We start from the raw sequence: 18,957 nt of genomic DNA, 5'->3' as shown, positions 1-18,957 counted from the left end.
GCCTTGCGGCTCTATGTTAAAAATTACAAATCAGTTAAAAATAATTCCAGCACACAGAGATACAAGTCCAGGAAAGCCATCACTTCTAGCTTGGCCCTAACATGTGGCTCCCAATAGCGACTGGCTAGATGCTTCTGGGATACCCATGTGCAGGCTTTGAAATCAATAGCTCCCACTTGAAGTTATTCCCAGCAACTAGGTGCATACTGTTTGGAATTGAGTCTGTTATGAATCCATTGGGACTACAGTTACCATGTATGTATATGATAGAGACGACAGTTCAGTTTGGCCATACATTGCAACATGCTGGTTCCAGGTGGCCCATCTTATTTGAAGTAAGTTACCCTTGGCAGATAACCAAGTAGCAGTTGTCATATGTCAGCAAGTGGGGAAAGATCTCTGTTTTTTTAGTTACTTTTTGTGTACTGTTCTACTGTGAAGTATAAAATATGTCTTCTACAAGCAGAGTATAAGTTTCACATGGTGAAGGAGTTGTTTGGATTCAAACCTGAGTGTGTTTCAAGTTGATTATTAGGGCAGCTAACATATTGAATATTAAGGCAGATAAGGCAGAAAGGTAACACTCATTGGGACCATTTGTAGGCCTTTAGATTTACAAACAAATCTTTTTCTGTATGCTTATCTGCAGCTGCATCTTGCTGCCTTATTGATGGGCATGAGACCTTAAAGTCTAACAGAGAGGTGAATGTTGATGTAGGAAGTTTTTCCTGTGTGAGCTACTGAAAAGTTACAGTGCTGTCAATTGACTTTCTTGCATACAAACAACTTTAGTTGTTTCTTAGTATATTGTTAACCTTATAAATGATGTTTAACTTACATTTTCTTTTCCACAGGCTGTAAAAACAAAACATCTATGAAGCTAGAACTTGGATTACTCATCCTTATCATTGTTTTTAAGCACTGCTGTTGGAGACATGCTGTGACAAATATAATGTGGTAGATCAAAGGTGCAGAAACAGGAATCTTTGTACCAAGGAGTTACAATGTTTGTTTGGTGAACAAAAACTATTTGATAGTGGACTGAACATTTGAAAATGCGGCCATGGACTGGTTCCTGGCGTTGGATTATGCTCATCCTCTTTGCTTGGGGGACCTTGCTGTTTTACATAGGTGGACATTTGGTACGAGACAGTGAACATCCAGATCACTCTAGTCGAGAACTGTCAAAGATACTTGCAAAACTTGAACGGTTAAAACAGCAAAATGAAGATTTAAGACGAATGGCGGAATCTCTCAGGTAGGCTCCTGAAATCTCTTTCTTAATATACTTTGTCTATATAAGTAGCCTGAACAGCTAACTCCCATAAGGTATATATAAGTGCTGCCTTGGAGGTATATATAAGTGCTGCTTGCCGTTGGTTCTGAAATAGCCTGGTGGGGTGGATTTTTTCTTTTTTGGCATATACTCTTTCATGGTCGAAATATAATGGTGCTATATGTACTGTCTTTATGTAGACTCATAGTGTTTGCTTGTAACTTCAAGGGTTGAAAGGATCCCAACTAGGGAATGTAAAATCCAGCAAGATTAGACAAAAAAGGAGGATAGTTTATACTATTTCAGTATAATCTTGTTCCTTGGAAACAGTTTCGGATTCATGGTTTATTTTCCAAATCCCCCCCCCCCTCATTTCACCTAAATAGAAGGAAAAGGAAATGGTGCACTTTGGTAGTTTCCTGTTAGATTTTCTTCGATTATTATGGCACATTATGTACTTGGCCAGGTTTTTTAAAATAAGAAACTGACTATAAATTGCCTTGGGAAATGGTACTGAAGGTTCTTGAGCCAACCCAATCTCCGCAGATGGGGAGGGAAATAATTCTTTTCCATGTGGAGATAACTTGGTTTCTCTATTATCTGCTGAATATATAGCTGATAGTTCAAAAATGAGAAGAGCCGTACATGAGTTAGACATGAGATAATATGTCCTCTTATGAACTTGTACCCAACTACCATAATGAACACAAAGGAAAGAAATTAAACCTTTTTTGCTGACTATGTCTCCACTTCTATCTTTTCTGGGCCTCTAGTAGAATCCTAACTGATCTGGAATTGGAGTAAACAAGTAGGAGACCTGCAATGATTTGTGAGGGGAATCTCGTCCCCCCCCCACTATTTCCTCTTTTCCTTCCCTGAAAGACCCCATATCTTCTCCCTTTCCCCTGGTTTATTCTTTCCTTCCCACCCATCAGCCAACCTACCATTATCTGCTTCCCTGTCTTCAGCTTTCCATGCATCCCTTCCCCTGGCAGCCTCCCCCTGGGAAAATTTTTGCATTGCTGGCCACTGGGCTTGGCCAGGTCCAGTTGTGTGGTGGGGAACCCACAAGAACTTGCAGGGGGCACATCATTTCCCCCTGTATTGTACTTTTCACACTATTTCCTCTTTACCTCCTGGAAACCCCCATATCCTTGCTTTTTTCTGCCTCGTTCTCTCCTTCCTACCCACCAACCTTCTGTCAGCCCCCCTTCTTCAGCTATATTTATGATTTGTTTACTTCATTTATACCATGCTTTTCTCCACATGGGGACCATCTACCATTTTATTATCACAACAAGCTTGTGAGGTAGGTTAAGCTGAGAGTATGTTACTGTCCAAAGTTCACCCCGTGAGCAGCATTGCAGAGTGGTTATTCAAACCTTGGGTCACCATATCCTAGTCCAGTGATGGCGAACCTATGGCACGCATGCCACAGCTGGCACGCAGAGCCCTCTCTGTGGGCACATGAGCCAAGTCGCTGGATCTCTAGGTCCAGGGCTCATTTGGAGGGGGAATGCCTGGAACGGCGTTCTGGTAGCTCTGAGCAGAGATCACATGGGTTTTGGCCCTGCCCACCTGATTTCTTTTCCTCAACGCTGCCTTCCTGCTGCCCGTCTCTTTAGCAACAGGAAGTGGAGGCAGCAGCTGTGCTGCTGGGGCTGGCTTTCTAAAGGAGAGTGAGCTGTTTTGACTTAACTTGCTTTACTTTCATTCATGACTCCTGAGTGAGTGAGTGAGAGAGAGACACTGACTGACTGCAAGCTGGGCTGCTGGTGTAAAGAAGGGCAAACTGCTTTGATTTAACTTGCTTTACTTTCATCCGTGGCTCCTGAGTGAGTGAGTGAGAGAGAGAGCTTGCAAACCGGGCTGCTGGTGTAAAGAAGGGCAAACTGCTTTGATTTAACTTGCTTTACTTTAATTCGTGGAGAGAGAGAGAGAGAGAGAGAACTTGCAAGCCGGGCTGCTGGTGTAAAGAAGGGCAAACTGCTTTGATTTAACTTGCTTTACTTTCATTCATGACGAGTGAGTGAGAGACTGCCTGACTGTCTGCAAGCCAGGCTGCTGGTTTAAAGAAGGGCAAGCTGCTTTGATTTCACTTGCTTTATTTTCATTCATGGCTCCTGAGTGTGTGTGTGTGTGTGTGTGTGTGAGAGAGAGAGAGAGAGAGAGAGAGAGAGTGCTTGCAAGCCGGGCTGCTGGTGTAACGGCGGGCAAGCTGCTTTGATTTCACTTGCTTTATTTTTATTCATGGCTCCTGAGTGAGTGAGTGAGTGAGTGAGTGAGTGAGAGAGAGATGTTAATTAGTTCGGACAACTGTATGAGCTGTTTTTTCTTAACTAAAACCTCAGTATTCAGGTTTAATTGCAGTGTTGGCACTTTGAAATAAATAAGTTGGTTTTGTGTTGCAGTTTGGGCACTTGGGCTCAAAAAGATTCGCCATCACTGTCCTAGTCTGAAACTCTAATAACTATACACATTGACTTTTGTGGGGTGGCTGCTGTTTTACAATAGTAAGCAGCTAGGCTGGAATGAATCAAGCAAATCAGGTGGTAGGAAGTAGTTATGGTAGGCCAGGCCCCAGTGAGTCCTCCCCAAAGGCCAAAACAGTCCTGAAAAGGACCCTGTTCCCTCCCTCTGCTTTTTTTGGACAGAAACCAGGACGTGAAGGCTGGTAATACTACCATGGTTGCCTAGCCACAGTCATGACCTCCACTAAGAGAGCATTTATTTCTTAAATCTACAGGTGCTGCTTCTATTACTTTTGGGGGGGAGAGGGTCAACCCCCACTGTTTTTTTGTTTTTTTGTTTAGATTTCAGGTTTTTCTGCTTACCTGGTGCTCTTCTTAATTTTGTAGAAATATCTGTCTTCTCCATTCATGGCCTCAGTCTTTGGATTTAAGTATCGATGGATTTAAGAATTAAATATATTAATACCCAACAACTTACTTATTTTAAAATATTTATACTATATCCTCTCAGCTAAACTCACTACCAAAGTGGCTTCTAACATAATTAAAAATAAAGTATATAAAGCATATCGAATCATAATAAAAATTAAAAATTGGCTGAAATAATAAACATCAACATTGATATATCTAAAATAACACTTTAATGGAACCATAGGAGTAGAAATTAAACATGCTTTATTAAAATGTAGGGGGAATATTAAACCTGGAGGGAAGGTCCAAAAAAGAAATCAACAGCAGCCCTGAGGGTGGGGGGAAAACATTTGGAAGCTACCAGGTGAGTTGGCTATGCAGAAAGTAATTCCACAGTCACACCCAACAAAAAAGGCTCCATCTTTAGTGGCCAATCAACTTACTTCAATAGGTGGGAGGCTCACAAAACACGGAGGGCCTTTTCTGTAGAGGATCTCAGTTGCTGGGAAAGCTGATTTCAGAACAAGAAGCCCTTTTTTAAGTATAAGACCCCAGAAAGTTTAAGGCTTTAAATATATTAGACAGCACTTTAAATTGTTCCTGAAAGCAAATTGGTAGACAATATAGATTCCCTAAATCTTTTTTTCCAGTCAACAGTATTACTGATGGGTTCGGTACCATTTGAAATTTCTAAAGTGTCTTCAGTTCACATATCTATGTAGAACACATTACAGCAGTCTAACCTGAATGTGAACAGAGTATGACTAACTAAACTAAAGGCATGATCAGGCCGCAAAGGAAGGGCCTCACCTGTAACTGCAGAGACCAAGCATCCATTCAGATAATCCTAAATTATTTGAGCTGATAAACATCCTAAAATAGTTGAAAGAACTAAAAAATGACCACTCTCCAGTCACTTACAAAACAAAATAGCAGAGAGAACTACTGATGTGCCTCTTTGATGGAGAGTTTGTTCAGTGCTGCTGGAGTGTTGGTTCCGAGTGGCTTTTTCTGGTCTTGGTCATCTTAACTTTATGGAGGCATTATTGAGCTCTGTGGTCTGTTCACCTGAGGAGGAGATACTGAGTGCTTTTAAGGAAATCTGGGCAGAAGCTGCAACTGGGGACCAATATCCTGCAATGGCACAGGACTTGCTTCCATCAAATGGGGCAGAAATATGTCTACAACTATTCCTTCCCTCTCTCTCGCCAGCTAACCTTGGAGGGGAAAAGAGTCCAAAAGAGGGAGGTAAATGTTAACTTCATGCTGTCACTGAGATGCTACTCACAGATGGCTCCAGAGGGTCTTATCCCTCTGGCATGGAACTTTAGCCTGAGGAAGGATTATGGGAACTTGGTAGAATGGCTGTTGGCGTTTGTGTCATGTCTGGGATGTTGTTTTGGGGGGGGGCATTCTTTAAGGGAGGAAAATGTGTTGATGTTTAGCTTTTTGTGTTGGATATTTTTATCTCTTTCTGATGAATTACAAAGTAAACTAGGCTTTGTAGGTATTTAGGATGCCGTTTAATGGAATCTTATCCAAGATTTGTACAGTGTGTGAGTTTCACCAGTATGGTTGTGGAAGGAGTATTGATTTTGGGATATGGATAAATTTTCACCCTAGCTACAGTCTCTGTCCCAGCCCAAGAAATGTATGTGGAAGACTTGTGTTTTCATTATTTTCACCTTGGTATTGTGCAATACACATTCAGTTCAGAGCAAGGGCTGTCAAATGTTAATTTTTTCAAGAGGAGCATATTGATCTGGCTGGATGATATCTCTGGCAGATTTTGTTGTGGTTCCACAGCTTTGAATAAGACATTTGTATAGGTAATCCTTTTTTCTCCTTCAATAGATTCTCAGTGCACCTAGTACAGCTTTGATTGGGGGTGGGGTTGGACCTTCTGTTAGGTAGCATAGATAGATTTGTATTCTGTTGGTTTACCTTTGGCATAGCTTGCCAACAGGAGTCCTGACTGAACTGGCAGAAGTGATGGTTGGTATTGAACAGGTTTCTGGTGATCTGGTTAAATTAAAACCAGTGTCATATTCAGGTAGCTTATTGCCCAAGACACAAGTAGTTTCATATTCTCACTCTTCAAGGGCAGGAGTTCAGTTAAGACCTTATGCTCCCAGACATTCATTAATTCAGTTGGTTTTCAGAATACTCTGGGAGACTCTAGGAATCTAAAGAGCAGCTTTGTTGTCCTGGTGTTGTTGTGAAATGAGGACTACAGACTGAGTTGTTCCTTGGTATCCTTGCCCACATTAGGAGGGCCACAGCCATGGTTTATGGCTGAGTTAGCAGAAATGGAATACAAACAGAGGCTATGTGAGCTGGAGGAAAACTTACTCTGAGTCAGATAGGTTCTATGGCATATTCTCTGTAGTGGTGGTGAAAATACATTTGGCTAAGATGGTTACTGGCCAATTTGGGATCTGAACCTATGTCTCTCTCATTCTTAGTCTGGAATTCTAACCATCGCAGAACACTGGCTCTTAGGGGCTTGAATGCAACTGTCTTAAACTAGTATTGTGAAAATACATGCTGTCATTAGGAATGCAAGTTGATAGATGAACACGTTTGCCTGCCTGTCTAGTACATTTTTATTCTATCCATCTTCCAAAGAGCTCAAGGTGACATCCTTGATTCCTTAGTTTTTTCACAGCAACACTGTAAGGTAAGCTAGGCTGACTGGTGAGTTTCAAGTCTGAGTGAGATTTGAATTCAAGCATCCTAGATCCTACTCTGACACTCAAACTGCTATTGTACTAGGTAGCATTGGCATGATTGTGGCAAAGCTTCTTCACGAGGAATAATGGATAGGCTTTAGATGCTGAAGTACTTGTTTAATTTTGGGTGCATGTATTAATATTAAATAACAGCAAACTTTTAGTGTATTAATATTTTAACTCAATATTGAATCCCTTATCAAAGTTACTTTATTGTAAATATCCATTACAATTTATATATTCATTTGAAATGTACATTATATAGCAAATATAGTACGTAATGAATAAAAACATATAAAGATGCATAAGTATCAGAAATGCTCATAAATAGTGTACTGACAATAAATAACACATACAGAATAACACAATAAATGCCACAAAGATAGTGGATAATGCAAAGTTAATGCACAATAAATAGTACTAAGGTAAGTTTTAGAGCAGCTGTCATATTGGTCTGCTGAAGCCAAGATGGAGGAGTCTTGTGGCACATTAAAGAATAACAAATTTAATCTTGCATTTTCTGATACAGTGCACACTTAGTCAGGTGCATGGTGTTACACTCAGTTGAGACCAATACATCATATGTATCATACAGCATTTAACAATGTTCAGAGTGCTTTACATGCCTTATCTTGGTAATGTTAGTGTGGAGAGCCAGTTTGGTGTAGTAGTTAAGAGTGGCAAGACTTTAATCTGGAGAACCGGGTTTGGTTCCCCAATATTCCACCTGAAGTCAGCTTGGTGACATTGGGCCAGTTACAGCTTCTTGGAGCGCTCTCAGCCCCACCCACCTCACAAGGTGATTGTAGTGAGGATAATAATAACACACTTTATAAACTGCTCTGAGTGGGCATTAAGTTGTCCTGAAGGGCAGTACATAAATTGAATGTTATTATTTATATGGCAGTATTTATCCCCATATTGCAGGTGGAGTTGGGCTGAGAGATTTAATACCACCCATGGCTGAGGTGAGATTTCTACTCTAGACTTTCCAGCTTATTAACCACAAGGCTATATCCTAATCACCAGCATTGTAGCTAGTGGTGTACCACAGCGACGATTAAAGAACTATGAGTTCTCCCAGTCAAAATATGTTCTGTTTCATTTTATGATAAATGAGGCTTCTGAGGGATTTTTAAGGGCACCTCTGTGTAGAGCATGTCCAGACTAGACATTACAAAGGCATTGATCAGCAGAAGGGAGGACAACTTTCAGATAAGTTGTAGCTAAAAAGGGCATGTCTGGCAACAAACGAGACATCAGTAAGGCTAAGTCAAAAAGCACTCCCAAACTCTTTATATGATCTGCAAGTGACAACATCACCACATTCAAGTTGGGAAGTCGATACCCTCTAGAGCATCAATTTAATATATTGTTGGTGTTAAAATTCATGAATTACCTTGAATAATAGTGCTGCATACACCTCAGCTAATGCACAGATGGCAAAGAAAAAAAGATTTTGTTACTGCTGTCTTATAGGCCTGCAAAAGAGCCATATGACTTACTCTGTCTGATTCAACCCAATTGTTCTATCAGTGATGCTCAAGCTGCTTCCAGCCTGCTTCAGATTCCCTGCTTTCCAGATGAACCATGGAGCAGGAGCCCTCTAGAAAATAATTCAGTGCTCCAGTCTGATAACTAGGGAAGGTTTCAGCAGAATCACTGCTGAGTTCCTTGAAATTTGCCATAACAGCCTGTAAGTCAATTGTATCTGTTAGTGTTGGGAACAGATCATCTAAATGTTTTGCTACCCTTGTTGATGGTGAGCGATCAAACAGTCTGTGCGTCTTATGACAAAGATTTTAATTTAGAACCTTCCCCTCCCCCAGATCAAGACCTTGGTACAGAAAAGAAGATGCAGTTGGCCACACTTTAATCTGTGCAAGTTCCATAGTTACTATGGCAGCTGTGAAGTCCTGAATTTGGCCAGTCAAAGCAGCCTCAGCATAAATGTTGAAGGTTCTCAAGGCAATATTCAGTACTAATTCTGAGAAAACCTCTGTTGGCTCAGCCATGGTACTTGCTGGCAACCTAAGAAGATGATAAAGTAAGAGTCCTAAAGTGTTCCTAATATATACAATCAAAGCTGGCTACTGACTGTGCTGGGAATCTGTGGAAAGAGTATAAGACATAAAAGACTATAGCTATTCCCCTTCCTGCTCTCAGTTTAGGTTTGGTGAAAGACTACATACCCAGCAGACTCCATGACATTCATAAAGTCAACTAGCCAGATTTCAGTCTCATAAACCAGGTCAATACACTGTTCCAGGAGCAAATACTGAATTGCAAAAGCCGTATTATACCCTGAAAATCTTGTTGGTCTCTAAGGTTCCACTGGATTAAAATTCTGCTGTTCTACTGCAGACCAACATGGTTACCAAACTGAAAGAAACCATATTGTTTATTTGACCAGGCATTATATAAAATCAAGTTCAAACAGGTGAAAATAAGAGTTCTCTCACCACATCTCTTTGAATTGGATAGAGATTGGACAAGTGAGCGCCCTCATGTTTTCTCATGTCTCCTACTGCCATACCACCCTACCACATGTACCATAGTAATGCCAGTAAATCTTTCTTTAGGAGTTGTCATAAGGAGAACATATAAAATGCACAAAAGATACCTTGAACTAAAAACTGACCCTTCACTGGCTCTGCAACCTATATCATATCCTTTCCAGCTATGCTGGTACAAAGGAAACAAACACTTCTTAGTGTAATACAAGAATCAAAGGATTCCCTCCCTGCCAAGCCTGAAGTTCTGTGAGAAGGATAATATTCACTAGGTCTGCCCTCTGGCATTGGAACACATTGGTGACCTAGCCCGGAAGCCCACCAGACACCAAATTGTTCACTGAAGATCTTGCTACGTGGAAAAAACAGGCTACATAGGCTAACAGTCAGGCCAAACTAATCACATTGAAGGAAATGTAGTATACATAATGAGGGGGAAATTGAATAGAAAGCTCCTTCGCAAATGGGCAGTTGAACAAAGTGGTATCCATTGATGATGATGTTAAAAAAAATGGAAATTCTGTAATTTTAATCCTAACTAGCAAATATTAAGAATTCTAAATATCATGAGTAGACTTTCACTAATTGAACATGAAAACCCACTGAGCTCCCCTAAATTCTGCTGTTGAGGGTAGATGTGTTCTGTGTGCTTGACTATTATAAGTAAATGGGACCTGCATAGTGAAGTTAAAGCTGTATTGCAACCCATGGATGGCAATGAAGATACCAGATTTCATTTCATTTCCTCTTTTTAAGGGACAGGGCTTCATATATCTTCTTTTGCTTGGATAGCTATCTACCATTTGCAAGAAAATGTTTTTCTTTGCACAAACAAATTGCAGTGGGAACTTTGGCAAGGAAGCAGTGCTTCTCCCCATCCCTGCCCCATACACCTTTGTTGATCAAGACTGGCAACTAATTGAGTTACTGCTTAGTTTTTTGTACATCTATACTTAAATCTATAAGAGCAGTTATTTAGTTTCTGTTGTTGGCCCTTTGGATTTAGATTTTAGATTCTAATTATTATGGTTTCAGGGGTAAATATATATTACTACTTCATTGTCTAAGTGTATCACACTTGATGGGCTTTGCCCCTGCACGGTGTGACAAATTTGTACTTCTGAAGCAAAAATCCAAGGCAGAGGTCCCTAACTTTGCCTCTACTGAAGCAAAGAAAAAGGAACTTAGCAATAAAGGCAGAGCTCCTCCACTCAGGGCATGCTTAGTCAGAGGTTTTTTTGCTGAAAAAAGAATTTCACAACTAAAGTGAAGATAAATCAAGATGGGTAGCCATGTTAGTCTGTCTGTAGCAATAGAAAAGAGCAGGATTCCAGTAGCACTTATAATGTGGTAGATACTGAAGAAATGAGCTGTGGCTCACGAAAGCTCATATCCTACCACAAATTTTGTTAATCTTCTAGGTGCTTCTGGACTCTTGCTCTTTTCTACACCTAAAGTATTGCTCTAAAAGTTTCTGAACTTGATGCTCTGTGCTAATGTAGAGCCCATCAGTGTGAATGCACAGATGGATGCTGCACAAGAACATTTACAGGTAAGCAGCCTGTTTTAACATATGATACTGAACATTTCCAAACACTTTTGAGTGGTGAATAAACTGCTTATTTCTCTGATGGTTTACAGTTGTAGTTGAAGTTGCTGAACCAATAAAGTATTTTTCAGGAATATTTAGAAATCCCAACCAAATTCAGGATTCTTGTATATATCGGTTAATTCCAAATATATTTGGAATTAACCAGGTCCATTATTCCATATCGGAGAATCTTTCCAGGGAGGGTCTGTTTAAAAGTAAACTATTTTATTTATTATTATATTTATATTCCACTCTCCCTGCAGAGCAGGCTCAGAGCGGATTATATAAAAATGTAAAAAAAAGCTAGCGTAATAAAACCAGACTCAATTTATAAAATCCAGCGGCACTTCCATTTTTCTTCCCCCACCAAAACCTGTGGGGAAGTGCCGAACTGACAAATGTTATACAAACTGAGGGACAACGGCCCCCCACAGCAGGAGGCTAGTCAAAGAAGAGGGATCCTCCCATCTCAACCACCATGTGCAAAGTGGAACGTCTCTGTCTTACAGGCCTGGCAAAAGGATAGTAAATCTTGCCAGGCCCGGGTTTCCACAGACAAGAGAGTTCCACCAGGTTGGTGCTGGGGCTGAAACTGTAGTGTAGTGAGGACTACTTGTCTTTTAAAGACCCCCCCAAAGCTTCAAGGGTCCCTGAACAGGGTATCCTCCAGCCACTCTACATTGTAGCCTATGGCGGGGGGGGGATATGCTTTCTCCAGGATAAATGATTGCCATGTGATTGGTCAGACAGTGCAGTAGATTAGACTGTCTGTCCAATCACATGGCAATTCTCTTATGACAATTGTAAAATGCAGTGCTATTCATCCTTGAGAATCAATTCCCTCACCCTCTCTCCTCACCCTCTCTCCCTACTTCCCTCACCCTCTCTCCCCACTTCTCTTCTTGGCCAGGAAACCAATGAAAAAAAAGGGGGGGGGGAGAGGAAAACTCAGGTCACACTTTCAGGGGAGTTGTGCCAGGTGAGTTCTGCTGGGATTTTCCTGTTCTGTTGGACTTTGTTAGTTCTTTAGGGGAGGATTTGGGTCAGTGGTTCCTCTTCTGTGTTTGGGTAAGCCTTCTTTATCCTGGAGAAAGCATGTGATTCCCCTCTCCATAGGCTAAAATAAAGAGCGGTGGTGGTGGGAGACCTTGTTCAGAGTCCTGTAGAATTGGACCCTGTGGTCCAATTCACATGAATCTTTGTGGACATTTAAAAGACAGGGAACCCTCACACAGCTGCAATTTTGGTGTCGTTTTAATTAAAAACAGAACCTCCAGCCACCCTGAAAGTTTCCCTCATATGGAATAATTGAGCCAAATGTATTGGAATTCCCCCAAAAGCTGTATCAGAGTACTGTACCGATATTTTTGAATCCAAATATCTGGAATACCAAAATTTATTGGATTTATTTTTGAATCTAAAAATACCATTTATTTTTTAGTGCGTGCTCCTATTATATTTTTATTGACTTCCTCATTTTATTTGGTGCTTTTTTGGTTATTAATATATCCTTTGATGGATCAAGTAATATGTTGTATGCAAATTAATTTATTGCATTCTTTACTCTTATTATAGGATACCCGAAGGTCCTGTTGATCAGGGCCCTGCTGCAGGACGAGTACATGCTTTAGAAGAACAGCTAATAAAGGCCAAAGAACAGATAGAAAACTATAAGCGGCAGACAGGAGATGGTTGGTATATAAATATTTTCCCAATAGAATCAAAACACCGTTCTACAAATGTGTGTTCTATAAACTATAAATTAGTTCTGGCAATTTTTCTCTCATTTTCCTTTTTTTATTAGTAGGCTTAGGAAAAGACCATGAAATATTGAGGAGGAGGATTGAAAATGGAGCCAAGGAGCTTTGGTTTTTTCTCCAGAGTGAATTGAAGAAACTAAAAAATTTGGAAGGAAGTGAATTCCAAAGGCATATTGATGAGCTTTTGTCTGACTTGGGTAATCATGAAAGGTACTAATAATTATTATTTTGGAATGTTTCCTAATCTAAAAAAATGTAAGCTGGGTAAATTAGGGTAAAGAAGCACTTTCTTTTAAAATACTTTTGTATGGCAAGACAGAGATAGATATGTCACTGCTAACATTGATCTCATGCTTAAATCTATGGGAGAGATCCACACTTCATGCCTACATGTCATATTCTTGCATATGTGAAAGAAGTGATTTTCATGCCAAAAACCCCCCTGCTTCATGAAGATTTCCTCCCCGACACAAGATCCATGCCTTCATTGTATAAATAATAACTGCAGTTATATACTACTCTTCAAGACAGATTAGTGTCTCACCCAGAGTGGTGAACAAGGGCAATGTGAAGAGCTGGGACTGAGAGGAGTGGCTGCCTGCTGAGCTCATGGCAGTAGTGGGATTCAAACTAGCGAATCACCTGGGCTGAGGCAAGAGCACATGGTGGTGAGCTGCTGCTAGAAGGTAAGGGTTTTTTGGCTTTCTGCCTTTTGCCTTTCCTAGCTACTGTGTGAGAAGCTGAGGGTGAGTGGGTTCTGTGTAGCTTGCTAGAGAGTGGTTCTGGTTAAGTTCAGTGTGGGGCTATTGTGGGCTGAGTGAATTGCTGTTGTTTGCTGCTGGTTGCTGTTGCTCTTGGTTACAAGCCCCGCCCCCGACTGTCCTGGGGCTCTGCTGGGCTAGGCAGGAAGTGACCTTTTGAAACAAAAGGCTCCTCCTTGCCAGAGGCGAGAGCTAAAGGGCTCTTGGCCTGTGGCTCTTAGCCTGGGGATCTGTCTGAGGGAACCGAAACTCTACTGAGAGTACTCTGGATATATATTTGGAAGGCAATCATGTCTACTGAATCCCCCTTTGCAGTCACCTGCATGGAGTGTGCCATATTTATTTCCTCCCAGAAGAGAAGACGAAGTTCACTTGCCAGAAGTGTAAGCTGGTCAGACTTTTGGAAGAAAAGGTTCGGAGCCTGGAGGAGAGGATCACCACCTTTATTGACAAGAGTTGGGGGCCAGAATTCAGGATATTACCAACCTACTGCCGAAACTCATCAAGCCTGCTGATAAGTACCCGTTTGTGCTGATTCATGTGGGAACGAATGGCACGGCTGTGAATACTGTTGCAAGAATTAAAGAGGATTATGAAGCTCTTGGAAGGCAGTTGAAGGCATTGGGGGCACAGGTGATATTCTCTTCTATCCTTCCAGTCATAGGAAGAGGAACATGCAGGGAGCAGACCATACTTGAGGTGAATCTTTGGCTGAGATGGTGGTGCCGGCAGGAGCGCTTTGGGTTCTGGGACCATGGGATAGGTTTTCTTAGAGAAGGCCTTCTAGCACATGATGGGCTTCACCTCTCAAGGGCAGTGAAGAAAACATTTGGATCGAACCTGGAGAACCTCATCAGAAGAGCTTTAAACTGATGCCGTAACTGGAAGAATTTTCAAATTTAACACATATAATCCCATTTCCCCCCCCTGTCCCCCACCCTTTTCCTCCCCTTTCCCTATTGACTTCCAACAGCTTTCCAACCCTTAACCCTTCTTATTGTTGAAATCTATTTCATTTACATTTTCCTACCCTCTATAAATCATAATATCTCTTACTCTAAGCACATTCTGATTTTTTTACATAGACTCTATCAAGCATACTATCCATATGATATATATCGTGTCAATAAAGCATAACCATATAGCTTAGTATATAGCAAGGATCACAGTGTCTCTTACTTTAAACATGTTCTATTTCTTTTAAACATATACTCCGTCAAATATACTATCAATATAGTATATATTATAAAACATATATTGTATGCTATGCCACCAATGTAACACAGCACACAACATAGTATAACACAGCAACCTGATATTGTATTAAATCTGATCCATTAACCCATCGTTTTATATTGTATATAACATAATATATAGTAGTAATAATATACATATATAGTAATAATATATCTATTTAACCATTCTCATTATCCCATATATTCTATGTAAAGTTCCCCTGAATATTATGCTATCTTAGATTGTAATTACATTCCCCCTAAATGGTAAGATCCCTTCTCTCTCCCCTTTCCAACATTATTCTTTAAAAATTCTCAAACTGCCACAGTTCTCCTTTTACATCCCATTTTTTTCCCAAAAATTGTTTCAATTTCCCCCAATCAACAATATATTGCCCTAGGTCAAGATCTTTGAGTTTCCTTATCATTTTGTCCATTTCCGCCATGTACAGCAATTTATAAATCCAGTCTTCTACAGTTGGTATTTCTTGTGTCTTCCATTTCTGCGCATGCAAAAGTCTTGCCGCTGCAGTCATGTAAAATAACAATGTTCTATGCTGCATTGGAACAGTCTCCATTCCCAAGTTCAGTAGCAACAATTCTGGGTTCTTATTTATTTGTATTTGTAAAATCTCATTAATTACTTCGATTATTTCTCCCCAGTACTGCTTAGCTACTTCACATGTCCACCACATATGATATAGTGATCCTTCATGTTTTTTGCATTTCCAGCATTTGTCTGACATATTAGTATTTCCTAGCGCAATTTTCTTTGGTGTTAAATACCATCTGTAAATTATTTTGTACACATTCTCTTTAATGTTCGTACAAGTTGAAATCTTCACTGTGTTTTTCCATAGGTACTCCCATGCCTCCATTGTTATTTCCTTATGAAAGTTTATTGCCCACTTCACCATCTGGACTTTTACTGTTTCGTCCGCCGTAAACCATTTTAGAAGTAATTTATAGATCTTAGATATTTCCTTCTTGCCTTCTTGTAGTATCACTTCCTCTAGTTCCGAATTTTCCAGTCTTATACCTCCTCTCAGGCAGTCCGCATTATAAAGATCTCTGATCTGTCTGTACTGAAACCATCCATAACAAGGAGACAATTCTTCTTCTGTCTTTATTCTCAGCTTTGAATATTGTATTTGTGTGATCTCCTTGTATGTTAAGCATTGCTGTTCGTTATCCACAGTTCTCGGATCTATTACTTCGTACGGAACCACCCATGAAGGAATTCCATCTTCAATATACACCTTGTATTTCTTCCAGACCGTGAAGAGGCTTCTCCGAATATAGTGATGCAAAAACATAGAGTCCGCTTTTACTTTATCATACCACATGTATGCATGCCATCCAAATATTTTTTTGTGTCCCTCCAGGGTCAGCAACTTGCGGTTTTTTAACGTTATCCAATCTTTCAGCCATACAAGACATACTGCCCCATGATACAGTCTTACGTTGGGCAGTTGCAAGCCGCCTCTTTCTTTCGCATCTTGCAAGACCTTCATTTTCATTCATGGTTTCTTGCCTGCCCACACAAAATCTGAGATTTTCCTTTGCCATTTGTCAAATTGTTTGGAGTCACGGATAATTGGAATAGTTTGCAACAAAAACATCACACGTGGTAAGACATTCATTTTTACTGCTGCTATTCTTCCCAGCCATGATAAGTTCAGTTTGTTCCATTTTATTAAGTCTCTCTCTATTTGTATCCACAGTTTCTCATAGTTATTTTTGAACAAGTCTATATTTTTCGCAGTCAGTTCGATACCAAGGTATTTTACTTTATTAGTTACCTCACAGTCTGTTATCTCCATTAGCTCTTGCTGCTTCTGTTTAGTCATATTCTTACATAAAATCTTTGACTTCTTTTTATTCACATAAAATCCAGCCAACTCTCCGAACAGTTTTATTTTCTCTATTACTTTTGGCATATTTTCAATTGGATCCTCTACTATTAACATTATATCATCCGCAAAAGCTCTGACCTTGTAGGAAAACTCTTTTATTTTCATACCTCGAATTGTATCATCCTCACGTATTTGAATCATCAGTATTTCCAAAACCAAAATAAACAACAATGGAGACAAAGGGCAACCCTGCCTAGTTCCTTTGCTGATTTTCAGTTTTTTAGTCAAGTCCTCATTCACTATAATTGCTGCACTTTGGTCTCTATAAATTTCCTTAACCGCTTGTATGAACTTTTCTCCCATTTGCAACTTTTCCATGGTAGCAAACATAAAGTCCCAGTTCAAATTGTCAAATGCTTTTTCCGCGTCTACGAAGAAAAAACCAACCTCTCTATCACAGTGTTTGTCATAATATTCAATAGCGTTTATTACTGTCCTCAAATTATCTTTAATTTGTCTGTTAGGTAAAAATCCCGCCTGCTCTTCAGCAATGAATTCCGACATCCATCCTTTCAACCTCTCTGCCAACACCTTTGCAAATATTTTATAGTCATTATTCAACAACGAAATTGGTCTGTAATTTTTAACATTGGTCAAATCTTGACCTTCCTTCGGAATCAGCGATATGTTGGCTTCATTCCATGAATCAGGAATCCTTTGATCTTGCATCACTCCATTCATTGCCTCTTTCAGGAAAGGCGCCAGTTCATTAGCCATCACTTTGTAGAACTTTGCCGTTAGTCCATCTGGTCCTGGCGCCTTTCCTATTTTCGTTGATTGTATAGCTTCCTTTATTTCTTCTTCCGTCACTTCCTTATTTATTTTCTCTTTCCATTTTTCAGAAATTAACGGGATTATCACCTTCTCTAGATATTCCGCTATTGACTCTTTACTCACTTCTTTTTTTTGATACAGTTTTGCATAAAACTTGAAGAAGGCTCTGCTAATGGCCGCTTGGTCCATAAACGCCTTGTCATCTTCTAAAATTTTACTTACAGTTTTTTTCTCCTTCCTTTTTTTTAATTGCCACGCCAAATATTTCCCGGGCTTATTTGCACCTTCAAACGACCTCTGATTCATCCTCTTTAAATTCCACTCTAGTTCTTTATTGTCCATTGCCGTCAATTGCTCCTGCAGAATTTTAATATCCTGGTATATTTTCTTTTTTCCCGGTCTTTTCTTAAGTTGTACCTCTTTGGCTTTTATTTTATCCAAAATTTCAGATCTCTTTTCCTCCTTTTTCCTCCTACTTCTTGCATTCAAGTCCATTAGTATGCCTCTTATCACCGCCTTATATGTATCCCATACTTTATTAGTCGGCACTTCTTTGTTCAAATTATATTGTATAAAAAATTTGGTCTCCCTTCGCAGCAACGCGCTATTTTCTTCTATTTGTAACAAGTCCTCATTTATTCTCCATCCTTTTCTTTTATTGTTTTTCCCAAACCTCCACATAATTGGATTGTGATCTGAGCCTACCTTTGACATTATCTCCACATCTCTAGTCCATAGTGCCAGTTCTTTAGAGGCCCAGATCATGTCTATTCTTGATAGTGTGAAATGCCTTGCAGAGTAAAATGTATATTGTCTGTTTTTAGGATATTGTCTCCACACGTCTTCTAAGCTTTCTTGTTCCTTAAGTGTAAAAAACGCCTTTGGCAGCAGTCCTCTTTTTTTGTGAGCAACTTTAGACTGCTTGTCTTCCTCCAAGTTTGTAACTCCATTGAAGTCACCCGCCAAAATTACGTGATCATAGGACAGTTCATCTAGTTGTTTCTCTAAGTCCTTAAAAAATTTTCTTTTGCACCATTGGGTGCGTAAATCCCAACCATCAATATCTTTAGAATTCCAAATAATTTCCACTGCTAGATATCTGGCTTCTGCATCTTTTAAAACTAATCTGGGCTGCAATTCATCTTTTATATACAGTACAACTCCCCTCTTTTTCTTTTTGGAGGCAGCAACAAATTCTTTTCCAATTTAACAAATTTCAAATATTTTTCATCTTGCTTTCTAATATGTGTCTCTTGCAGACAGACTATATTGCATTTTTGTTTTGATAGCCAGTGGAAAATAGCCTTACGTTTACAAGGTGAATTTAGTCCATTAACATTCCAAGATATAACTTTACACTCCATGATCACTTTCTTGTACTTTTTGGTAAGTTCTTTTCATTTTCCCTAATAAAAGTCTCCATCTCGTGACCAGATCTGATGCTCTTTCTTACTCCACCAAACTCAAATGCCAGTCCTTCTGGTATTTCCCATCTATATCTAATTTTCAGTTCCTTT

The 18,957-nt window shown here is 39.8% G+C and overlaps 1 protein-coding gene across 3 annotated transcripts in view; it reads left to right on the top strand.

The window, feature by feature from the left end:
- Nucleotides 1-18,957, top strand: part of FUT8 (fucosyltransferase 8) — a 219,302-nt gene that overhangs the window by 53,031 nt on the left and 147,314 nt on the right. Inside the window, exons 2-4 of one of the 3 annotated variants that reach the window (XM_054972298.1) lie at nt 855-1,258; nt 12,570-12,685; nt 12,802-12,964. In XM_054972298.1, the coding sequence (XP_054828273.1) occupies nt 1,056-1,258; nt 12,570-12,685; nt 12,802-12,964 (482 nt within the window). In that variant the 5' untranslated portion in view covers nt 855-1,055. Of the gene's footprint in view, nt 1-854; nt 1,259-12,569; nt 12,686-12,798; nt 12,965-18,957 lie in introns of those variants that run through there. The other 2 variants (XM_054972297.1, XM_054972300.1) reach the window with 2 other exon arrangements.

Source organism: Eublepharis macularius, chromosome 2 (assembly GCF_028583425.1).
Source record: "Eublepharis macularius isolate TG4126 chromosome 2, MPM_Emac_v1.0, whole genome shotgun sequence".
NCBI classification, from domain to species: domain Eukaryota; kingdom Metazoa; phylum Chordata; class Lepidosauria; order Squamata; family Eublepharidae; genus Eublepharis; species Eublepharis macularius.
Note: the sequence above shows the minus strand (reverse complement) of the source record. Positions and strands in the feature narration are given on the sequence as shown.